Source organism: Corvus brachyrhynchos, unplaced genomic scaffold, assembly GCF_000691975.1.
Source record: "Corvus brachyrhynchos isolate BGI_N302 unplaced genomic scaffold, ASM69197v1 scaffold266, whole genome shotgun sequence".
NCBI classification, from domain to species: domain Eukaryota; kingdom Metazoa; phylum Chordata; class Aves; order Passeriformes; family Corvidae; genus Corvus; species Corvus brachyrhynchos.
Window position 1 is genome coordinate 1524860 of NW_008238633.1, and position 11671 is coordinate 1536530.

Sequence of the window (11671 nt, forward strand, 5' to 3'; positions counted from 1 at the left end):
GAGGTCAAATTCTACTACAGCTGCATTGAGAAACTCCACAAATTTCTCCAGCTTCTCATGTTGTGTAAAAGTTTACATAGCAGGGACAGGACAAAGTCTGCAGCGGGAGGCAGGTTTTGTTTAGTGATCCATCCCTCAGACACCACAGTTACATTAAAATTGTTAGGTTTAGTCCCTGTAAGAAGCAAAGCATCCTTTTGAAGCATACAGGACATTTTCTGATGTTAATGTGTTCCATGCTGACACATCTAAAGGAAGAACTGGCCATAAAAACCTTCTAAAATTCGAAAACTTGGGCTGGTTTGAGCCACAAGCCTCAAATTATCACTCCAGATTCATCTTTCAATAATACCCATTTTTTAAAGAGTTGTTGCTGAATAAACCTATGCTGGGTGATGATTAACCCAGATTGGCAGAGAGTGATGCTGGCTGACTTTGCCTGAGATAGAAGTGAACATTTGTAAGCTGTACCCAGGTTCTGTTGGTGCTGCCAGTCCCTGTGTTACTTTTGCTCAATAGTGACAATAAAATACAGCTTTGCCTTTAGCAGGTGGGGTTCACAAGGCATGGAATGGTTCTGGGGAGGGTTGGTTGGGTTGATCCTTCTGTACATTGTTGTGTCTGATGGCCAATACGCTGCCCCTGTTTGACAAAGGTGATCTGGGAGGTGGTTAAGCCTTGGAAGCTGAAGATGGTCTCAAGTAATATTCCCAAATGGATATTCTTAGTTCTTAACCCTATTGTAAGTGTTATTCCCTAAAATGGGTGGACTGTTGTTTCGCTCTATTTCCATCTTGCTGCTGCCCATCTCCATTTCAGAAGAGACAGTGCATTCATTCCTGCATTCTGCTTTGGTGGGGAGAAAATAACCTCTGCTCTTTCACTCCCTGCTCGCTGCTGCTGCTGCTGGCATCTAAGACTGTGGGTCAAAATGCCCTTTTTAAAAAGCATTTTTGTTAATGCCTTTTATGGGGTTACTTAGTGAGAGTTAAAGCTTGGCAGTGTCCAGGGGATGGGTGTTGGGGCTGTTCTGTGATTTCGGAATCAGGGCTCGGAGCAGGGAGCAGCTGCAGGTTTTTGGGGCACTCAGGGGTACGTGCCTGTGGAGCTCTGCTCTCCCGCGGTGGCCCTCAGACTGTTTGACTCAGGCTGCTGTTATTGGCACTCTCACCACACAGAATATTACAGAATAAGTGAGTGCTTTGTTAAGGTTTGCTTCTGAGACACATGCAAATGGTGTCTGGATTTTTCTTGCAGTGATATTTAACTTCAGTCAGATGAATTACCTGGGACATTACTTTGATGTGCATTCAAAGGTTTCATTTGTTTTTAACAGAAACAGCTGAATTGAGAGTGCATTGGAAGTGAAACACATTGGTCAATATTTCTTTCCCGGATCAAAGCTTTTGTCACTGCCTGTGAATGCTGTTGTCCATCATAATGGCTTTGAACTCTTGGCAGGGTGTATTTGAAGGTAGATTGGTTTGTTAATGTTATTGTGCTTATTGAATTTGGGGATTTGTGTAAGTTCTTAATACAATTGACTTCTGTTTACTAGACAGCACAAACCAGACATGGCAATAAGGACTGGGTTCTAGTTGCAAACTGTACTAATAATAAACTTCTGCTCAAATGCTCTGACTCCAGTGGGGAATATTGTATTGGAGGGGTGGAGAAAAATGCTAAACCATGGCTTGTGTGAAGTACATATGGCCAGTTCTGCATTTTGAGAAGTTACATGGAGAACGTTTTGTGGCAGTAATTTGAGATAATACAATGCACACATCAGAGCTTTAATTAAGTGCTCCTCCTCGTTTATGGCAGAGAGCACCACAGGTACTGAAGCACAAGGCAGCTTTGAAGCAGTGGGGTGTACCCTGTGCCAAATGAGTGCTTGTGTGAGATCAAGCTGTGTGGGGAGGCACAGTTCTGGAGAGCAGTGTTCTGGTTGCAACTGTCACTTAAAATTACACATTCAAACCAGGGCTTCTTTGCGCTTGTAAAGGCAAAGTTCTGTGGAAGAAATTAACTCTTGGAGAAGTTTGTTCCTATGTGGAATGCCCACATTTGGCCTAAATATTTTTGCTATTCGAGTGGTTTGTTTCAGCCTTCATGTTGGAAGTGTCTGACCATACCAGCTGCTGTAGCAGCTGCCATCCTGCTTCTCTCTGTTACCCACTTAGTTCCACGGGCGACTTCTGGTCTGCATTCTCTGGGCTAGGTAGAGAATTTGGATCTATTTCAAGTGGAAATCTATAATTAGGAGCTAAGATCACAGTTTGACTGGTTTTAGCCTCCACATTTTAAAAGGAGATGGTTGGTGTACAACAGATGCATAGCAATTCTTCCTCCCTGGGTATTTGGACCTGTTTATACAGAATATTTATTTTTGAGTGAGGCAGAAGTTTTACTGGAAATGGTGCTTATGAAATGAGATTTTAATGCAAAAAGCTTCACTCTGTGGTTTGCATTTAAATCCATGTCATAAATCATAAGGCAGAGTCCCAAGAAGGTATCTTGATACTTTGGCTGTAGATATGTTGGTGTTTATGGACAGAAAAGTTTCTGGGACAAAGGAAGAAGATAAGTTTGCTCAAGTGTTCTATCAGTAGATGTGACTTAAAGGGAACCAGCTTTATGTGCATTTTTCTTGAAGAGGGGAATAAATTTTATGGATTCAGGGCAAAGCAGGCAAGTTAGAGAAGGGATGGATTTGGCTGAGGAATTTTATGAAGAGCCACTCATGCAAATGCCAACAAATAAAATTAAGTATTGATTCTTCATTAAGCTCAATTTGAATTCAGGCTGTGCCGACTACCTGGAGTTTTACTGCTCTACCACAGCCCTGCTTTAAAACCTCCCTGCTGCCCAAAAAGCAGAGCCCTTGGATTGTCATGGCCAAGCTGAGTGGCTTTATCACCTTGTGCTGACTAGAATTTTAAGCTGGGCATGTTTTTGTTGCTGTATTTGTCATGCTCATGCTGCCTTTCCACAGTGTAGAAGAAAAGAAATTTATTTGTGTACCCTTGAACTTGTGTTCATGCTTCTAGGGATATAAAATGCTACGGAAAAGTCTTTAAAGATGTAACAGCACAAACTTATTATATTGTCATACTTTTCTTTGTGTCCAAAACAATTTTTTTACAGGACTAATATAATGCTGATTGGTTCTCATGCGTGTTCTATCCAGCTGTTAGGCCTGTTTTCAATTTCATGTCTTTATATTACACTGTTGAAAGTCCATTCTGAAAGAGTGATGAAAATAATACTGATTTCAGAGAATGCTCATTGGTAAAAGAGCTTCTCAAGCTTTTGCTCTGTTCTGCTGGGAGGGTTTTTTTCTTTTTGGTTCTATTTTAAAATGTTGCATGCAGTTTGGGTTTGGCATTTGCATTATTTAGAAACATGTTTCATTTCTTTGTTCCAAGCTAAATCTGCAACAAACTGGTTTGAACACTTGGATGATTTCTGTGAGCATATGTTCCCATTATCTTCATAATTTAATTATAAAAATGCACAGGGACACTTGACTGCTTGTAAACTGTGGAGTTTCTGGGGTGAGAGGCAGCACTGAATCATTCCTTGCATGTGATGTTATTGTTCTATACTTCCTTTTTATATGCACGTAGTTCTAAAGATAAGGTTCTGGGCCTCAGGAGGAAAGGGACTCTGCTTTTCTGGTTATCAAATGTCTGTATTTCGTAGTACAATTTCTCTGACAGACCGAGTCTTGTGCCTCTGCATCCAAACCAGCAGCTCCTCTGGTCATTTTGCCATTACTCAGTGGAATAGATAAGTCCGTGTTCATGGAAAAGCTTGGGGTTTGCTCCTTACTGGAATTCAGATCTTTTTTCAGATTTCCATTTTAAGCTCAAATGTTAAAGTTCTCTTGTTTTCAAAATTTTGTCTTTATTGTGCTTATTTTTAGTTTTGCTAATAGTTTGGCAAGATTTGAAGGAAAGGGAAGGTGTGAATATAAAAATGAAAAATAAAGAATAACAGTAGATAGTCAAACATCCTGAAAAATACGTTTTTGTTTTAAGATGTGGTACTGGATTTAGTGTACTGGTGCTAATTACAGCCTTTGTGATTAGAAGTAATAATTGAAAGTGTAAAATGAGAGCCAGGGAAGAAAAGACCTGCCAGGTTTGTGCTGCTAAAATGCCTGGAGAGGAAATGTTTTGCTTTGGTCATGGCTAACCACACAGCTGTAGAGGGAGAGAGGAGACAGAGCTTCTTCTTGTTAGATACTTCTTGAAATGAACTCATCCCCTGAATTGTGGGCAATGACTGTAAAATCAACAGCAACAGCATCTCCTCCCCTTTTTGTCAGCCGGGGTCTCTCGCTGCTCCCTTGGTGCCGAGCTGCAGCCCTGCACCATCGCTCGGCTTTGACATCTGGGCAGAGGAGCCACCAGAGCAGCTTCTGGCTACCTCGGCGTTAGCCTGGGCTCGAGCAGGGAGCTGCGCCCGGGCAGCCAAGGGCAGCAGGGCCACTCAGCCCAGGCTGGTGCCCCTCTCTGCCGAGGCCAGCACATCCCAGCTTCTCCACATCTGTCACTCCTGGATTCCCGTTTTGAGCTGTTTGCAGGGTGTGTGGCTCAGCTCCTGCAGGAAGTCAGAGCCATTCCCAGACAAAATGGGAGAAAACACCTGAATGCAGCAGGGGAATACTGGGTTATAGTCATTACAGAAAGTCATCTGATTTTCACAAGAGTTTTACATCTCCATTGCAGTATGTTACAAGTCCTGTATATAGCATGCTTCTGTTTTTCTCTAAGCCTTTCTTCTTCCCTGTTGTTATGTTTGGGGATTTTTTTAACAGTATTACAAGCTGAGGTTTATGCAGGAAGAAATTTTCAGTTTCTGATAAAACACTGATTCAGTCAGTGCTGGCCACTGTTTCAAAAAGTAATTTAGCTGTATAAAGTTTTTCAATGCCTCTATTTTAAATTTTGTTCATTCAAAGTCATATTAGTAGCACTAATTATCTTTAAATATTTCATTTTCATTCTTTAGCTGTTCCATTCTCTGCTTCTTTGTAAAATACTTGCAAGTAACCTTTCCCTTTTTCTGGCTTGGCAGATAATGAATGTCTATTTTCTGCTGAAACAGGACTGTAATAAAACAATTGGACTTCTAGGTTAATTTCAACTGTTTTCCATTCCCCTAATATCACACAATTAGAATATTCAACAGATTCCTGGGCTCACTAGTAATATGCAGTTGTACATTGCAGGGAGATGAAGCAAATTAATCCGCTAGATATTTTTTTAAAACAATGAAATTATCAGTAATTGTACCAGACATGTCTGGTAGGTAACAGATGCCTCAAATTGGAGACCTTTATTAAGGAGCTATTTCTAATTCCAGTTGGGACTTTTAATTAACATTTATTTAATACTATTTATATATATATACACAACAAAAGCATAAATAATAATAATAATTAACAGTATTACATTGTCCATTTTTGTAGTGTGCTTAATGTACTTAATTTCTCACCCATCAGAGAAAGACAGTGTGTTCAGGGTGTGGAAGTGAAGTAGTGCTAGAGGGGTGTCTCAGCTACTCCCAGGGAGACTTCTCCTGGTTCTTGCTGCAAGCCTGGAGCAGAATCCTTGACATTTTTGTGTGTTGGCAGTTTTAATAAGTGGATAGATAAAAACCACCCTTGTAACCCTGCAGTGACTGGTTCATGTTCTGAGTGTGTGTAGGAGTTACAGAATTGTTGAGTTGGAGAAGCCCTGTCAGACCACGGAGTCCAAATTCCCCCAGCCCTGCCAAGGCCACCCCTGACCCACGTCCCCAAGTGCCACATCCACAGGGCTTTTAAACCCTCCAGGGATGGGGACTGCACCTCTGCCCTGGGCAGCTGTGCCAGGGCTGGACAGCCCTTTCCAGGAAGAAGTTTTCCCAATATCCATCCTGGACTTTCCCCTGCACAGCCTGAGGCCGTTCCCTCTCCTCCTGTCCCTGTTCCCTTCGAGCAGAGCCCGACCCCCCCGGCTGCCCCCTCCTGTCAGGGACTTGTGCAGAGCCACAAGGTCCCCCCTGAGCCTCCTTTGCTCCAGGCTCAGCCCCTTTCCCAGCTCCCTCAGCCGCTCCTGGGGCTCCAGGCCCTTCCACAGCTCTGTTCCCTGCCCTGGACCTGCTGGGAAATGATGGAAGCTGGCTCGGTGAGCACTTCTGCCAGCTCTGTGCTGCTCCCCCTCAGTGGAGCAGTCCAACTTGTCATTCTTACAGCTTCACACAAGTCATATTTGTTGACATATTTTTCTTCTCCAAACATATGTAAAGTGGAAGAAGTAGAAAGCAAGCTGCTTTTCTTTGCCAGTGAAGTTTCACTTTAGTGAAATAATTCATATGGAGCTTCAGCTGCTCCTGGGAGGCCAGGAAGAGCTGAATGGGGGAAAGCCTTAAAGCCCGTGCACGTGTGTTTGCTTTGAAGGGCTGTTGTTGTCCCTGATGTAAAAGGTAATTACTTCCATTCTTCAAAAGTCAGGTGGCAGGGAACAGACCCATGAGCAAAATTAGATCAAGCATTACAGTCAGTCAAGCATCACATTTATATCTGAAGAAAGTACAAAAGGCAAACTAAAAATTAAGAAGAAACCCTTAGCTTTAGTCAGAACCCTGGGCAGATGTCCTTCCAAAGTCTTCTGATTAGGGCAGTGCCCTTTTTGTTGAGGAAAAGGTTAAGTGATCCATTGAAGGCAGCGTTATTAAAATGTCAACAGGAGGTTATAATCAGCATGGAAGGGTTATTAAATAGTTCACAATGCAAGGGTGAGGAAGGCGAAAACGTCAACAGAACCTAAGAAGATAATTCCAGCCTTCCTGTTAAAAACAAATTTGCCATGCTTGTATGGAAAGTACTTACAAATAAACTCGCAGCTAGGATGTGATCTCCAAAATAGCACAGCCTTACAGCTGGCAGAACAGAGGAAGGAATTTCAGTGTTTAAAGAGAGAACGTGAAGCAGCTCAGTATCATACCGTGTCTTTAATGGCTGCTTCAGAGAGAATGATCTGTTTGTTTTTAGCAGGAGGTTACACAGTTTCAATGTCACCAGCAGAACTCTGGATAGTTTATCATTTCTAAGTTGAAAGGCAGCTGTATCACGGAGGGAAGGGGATTAGCTTCCTGTCAGCTTCCTTTTTGGAAAAAGCAGTGTGTGCACACTGCAAATATTTCCAGCTTGGGTTAAGTATGTTTGAAAATACCTTTTGGTTGGAGTCATATTTTGATGGGCAAAGAGAGTGGCCTTGCTTTCAGTTTTACATGTTTATGGAAGCATTTTAATAAATCTAAAGGGCTTTTTTTTCCTCCTTCCCTTTAAAAAGTACGCACTGTTCAAGCTGGGAGAGTTTGGCCAGGGTTAACCCTCAGCTCTTCAGTCGGTGGAGAACATTCTTTCAGAAATTGCTCTCTCCTTTTTCAAGGGACAACTGAGACAATAGCAGGGTTTTAGGTACATATGAATGAAGGCAAAAAATACAGGGCTTGGTGGGAATGTGGAATTTTACTTCTTTGGAGTTTGGATGTACCTTTCCTAAAACAAAAGGTAGGGCAAGTGCTGCCAATGCTTGTATTCATGCATGTGTGAAGTGTTTACTGAGTCTTTTAAGGGATTAAAAAAATAAAATTTCATTTTTCTATCAATGCTCTGTGTACACAGGATGAGGCAGACAGTAAATACTGCTGTGAAATGTGAAAAGATGGAAGAGTGAAAGTGCAATGTGAGAGTGCCCTCTTGTAAATACAACCCAAATACAAATTACTATTAGTCATCAGTACTTCAGGATACACCTAGGGCTCGGTTTTAAAATGTTTCCTATTGTGTGCAACCTTTTTAATAGAAAAGGTTTTTTTCCTTTCCTTTATTCCTTAGCAATAACAGCATTCATGTGAAGACCAAGTAGTTTCTTTGCCAGATAGGTGCTATTGTGCTTTCTTCACTTGAAACCATGTTGCTTTCATTAGCTAGAAACACTGTCCCTGGGGATGCTTTACTCCAAAACCTGCCAAAAGTATCCCATGGAAGCAGTCTTTCACTAGCAGGGAAATAAATGAGATTTCTCCTGTAAGTACTTTTTCCCAACTTTAGTTTCTAGAAACATTGTAGCTCTCAAGATCCATTAAATCCCAATCTCCATTGAGTAATCTCCACGAAAGTAATCCTTTTATGTCAAACTGTAATACAAGGGTAAGAAATTACTGCTTTAATTTGTTAAAGCAAAGAAAGACATAAATAAGCATCTGTCAGTTCGAATGGAACAACTTGGAAATGAGCAATCTTATAAGAAATTAGAAGTTTTCATTCATTTTACAGAGTAGTTGCTGAGTGACTTACTCAGAATTTTATTAGTAATTAGTGTATAAAGTTAAACAACGCTTGAAACCTCCAGTGTCCTGCTTGACTCATGCTCTAAAGATGTCATGGGCATGACAGATTGAGACTTGCAAAAACTGTGGTGTTAGCCATGAAAGCCACGTTACCTGTAACACCTGCATGTGAACAACAAAAAAGCGATACTAAAGCACAACTGTGCTGTTTGCTGTTGCGAACTTTGGTGTGCTGGACTCACCTGAGGCTTTTGCTGTCTCTCGTTGTGCAGCGTTGAGGGGGAGGCTCCCAGCAGCGAGACCGGCACGTCCCTGGATAGCCCCTCTGCCTACCCGCAGGGCCCTATAACGCACAGCTCCGCCCTGAGCCCCGAGCACTACGAGAACCCCTACGGGCTCTACTCCATCGCGCCGGGCCAGCAGCGAGCCCGCCGGCCCAAGCTCCAGCACTCCACCTCCATCCTGCGCAAACAGGCCGAGGAAGAAGCCATCAAAAGGTCGAGATCGCTTTCGGAGAGCTATGAACTCTCTTCAGACCTACAGGATAAGCAGGTATTTGAGCTCTGTTAGCTCGTTTGTGTCTGTCGGCTGGGAGAAGGCTTTTCTAGCAGCACTTCGGTTGGGATTTATAACTCTGTTATTCTTTGTCCCATACACCTTCCCCACTTCCTGGAGAAAAGTGTTAAAGATGCATTAATACTGTTTAAAGTAAAAGCAGTTCTAAGAACTGAGATTTTATGTTCCAGGAGAGTACTAGAATGTAATCGTGCAAAATATTTTTCTAAGAAAATGAGTCATTTTGAAACCTGGGTGTTTTTGTTGTGACAGAAAGGGAGAAAGAAAGAAGTTCTTGCAACTGATAATCTCTTATATCTGTGAGGTGAATTCATATGTTTTTGTATTTTATGGTGGAATTTGCAAATTACTATTCAGTTCATTATTTGAGGTTTTACTTTCAAAACCCGTATCTATAAAGTATATTAAAGTTGTTATGAGAGTTAAATCTTTTTGTGAGACCTTACCCTTGTCCTGAGCTGCATGGAGTGACGAGGGCTGCGTGTGTTCCCGTGGCAGGTGGAGATGCTAGAACGGAAGTATGGGGGCCGTCTGATCACCAGACATGCTGCGCGCACCATCCAGACCGCCTTCCGCCAGTATCAGATGAACAAGAACTTCGAGCGCCTGCGCAGTTCTATGTCTGAGAATCGCATGTCAAGGCGCATCGTCCTGTCCAATATGAGAATGCAGTTTTCCTTTGAAGGACCTGAGAAAGTCCACAGCTCCTACTTCGAAGGGAAGCAAGTTTCTGTTACAAATGATGGGTCAAAGCTGGGCTCCCTGGTGCCGTCGGAGTGCAATGAGCTCGGGGAGACGGCTACGATGAAGTCCCCGGCAGCATCCACTGATTTCACTGATGCTATAACAGAACTGGAGGATGCTTTTTCCAGGCAGGTGAAATCCCTGGCGGAATCCATCGACGATGCGCTGAACTGCCGCAGTCTGCACTCGGATGAGATCCAGAGTGCGGAGCAAGTCCGGAGCCGGGAAATGGAGAGGGAGAGCTGTGCTCCGAGCAAACCAGCGATCCACAACGTGGATCACAGGAAGCTGGACGAGATGACGGCGTCCTACAGCGATGTCACGTTGTACATCGATGAGGAGGAGTTGTCCCCACCCCTGCCGCTCTCCCAGTCCGTGGACAGACCATCCAGCACGGAGTCGGACTTGAGGCTCCGCTCTGTGAACTCTTCCCAAGAGTACTGGTCCATGACCCACAAAGATGATAAGATAGACACGGATACGAGCTGCAGGAGTACCCCATCACTGGAATGTCAGGAGCAGAGGATGAGGATGGATCACCTCCCTCTGCTCACTATCGAGCCGCCCAGTGACAGCTCCGTGGACTTGAGTGATCGCTCGGAGAGGGGCTCCTTAAAGAGACAGAATGCGTATGACTTTCCTGCCAAGATCATCACCCGGGAGGAGCCAGAGGCCAGGCACAGGGCTAGGCCCATAGACAGTCACTTGGCCATCAATGGCACAGCAAACAGGCAAAGCAAATCAGAATCTGATTACTCTGATGGGGACAACGACAGCATCAACAGCACTTCCAACTCCAATGATACAATAAATTGCAGCTCAGAATCCTCTTCTAGAGACAGCCTAAGGGAGCAAACCTTGAGCAAACAAACCTACCACAAAGAGACTCGAAACAGCTGGGATTCCCCTGCCTTCAGTAACGATGTTATCAGGAAACGCCATTATAGGATTGGGCTGAATCTTTTTAACAAGTAAGTACAGCAGTTCCTGCCTTCCTCTCTGTGTCACTGAGAATGAACCAGGAATGTTTTTCTTGTATCAGGTAAGGTAAGACTGCTGGTACTGACCTTTCAGTGAGTAAACAAGGTGCTTGTGGTGACTGCTCATGTTCACGTTTAAGTTGATGTCTTCATTGTTGAACAGCTTCAGGAGAAAAGAAAAAATATAATTATGTGTATGGAAATGGTGGCAAATTATTGAAGATTAATCCAATTCCTTTCTTGGGGAGAAATATGGTGGCTTGATCCTGATCCATTTGTTGGTGTTATAACAAATTCAGATTTCTTCCTCCCCTGACCATGGAGGTGGTGTAAAACTCGTCATATCATACGCTGTGTGCTGTTTCTAATTCCCATAAGTTTCCTGTTTAACACTGGCAGGGCCTGGAAATTGTTCAGTAGATTTCATTAAAACTTTGATGCTAAAAACCAATGCACTGAATTTTTTTTATACTAAATGAATGTTTATTATTTATCATAAAACTATCACAAAATTTGTATTTCTGCCTATGACTGATAGTTTTCCCTGTGGCTTGAGTGATTTCAGGCCTCCTTTTCAGGTAGCAGTGCTTTGATGTGTTTGGATTGATAGGTTGGTGATTCTCATGTATTTGTTGTAATATCGCAGACAATTAAAGCTTTTTGGTGCCATCACATGAGCTGTGCATTACAGCGCCAAGTTTGGGTGTAAACACTTCCAGGTTTAGCTTTTAATCTTTGTGAAAATGCCTTTATGGATGGTTCAAACCAACTGGAATTATGCAAGTTGTAGTATCTCTGCTTGTGAAGTTGAATGAGTAGGAAAATATATCAATTAGCCCTTTTTTAGAAGATGTGAAAATAACATCCTTGGCAGGGCGGGTGGGGAGGAAGGCGTTGGTGCTGTTGGCTGACATTTAAGACTCGGTGTTTGCTTGGGTTTTGCACAGAATTAAGCCTCGAGCAGTCAATGTTCAGTGAGCCTCAGGCTTGATAAGAGTCGTTTGAGTCAGCTGCAGGAGGGG

General features: G+C 43.0%; 1 protein-coding gene across 3 annotated transcripts in view; it reads left to right on the forward strand.

Moving 5' to 3' along the window:
• IQSEC1 (IQ motif and Sec7 domain 1) overlaps positions 1-11671 on the forward strand; it is a 165308-nt gene that overhangs the window by 114914 nt on the left and 38723 nt on the right. For all 3 annotated transcript variants that reach the window (XM_017737299.1, XM_017737300.1, XM_017737301.1), the window contains exons 4-5: positions 8622-8901; positions 9424-10640. In XM_017737299.1, coding sequence (XP_017592788.1) covers positions 8622-8901; positions 9424-10640 — 1497 coding nt within the window. The remainder of the gene's footprint in view (positions 1-8621; positions 8902-9423; positions 10641-11671) is intronic.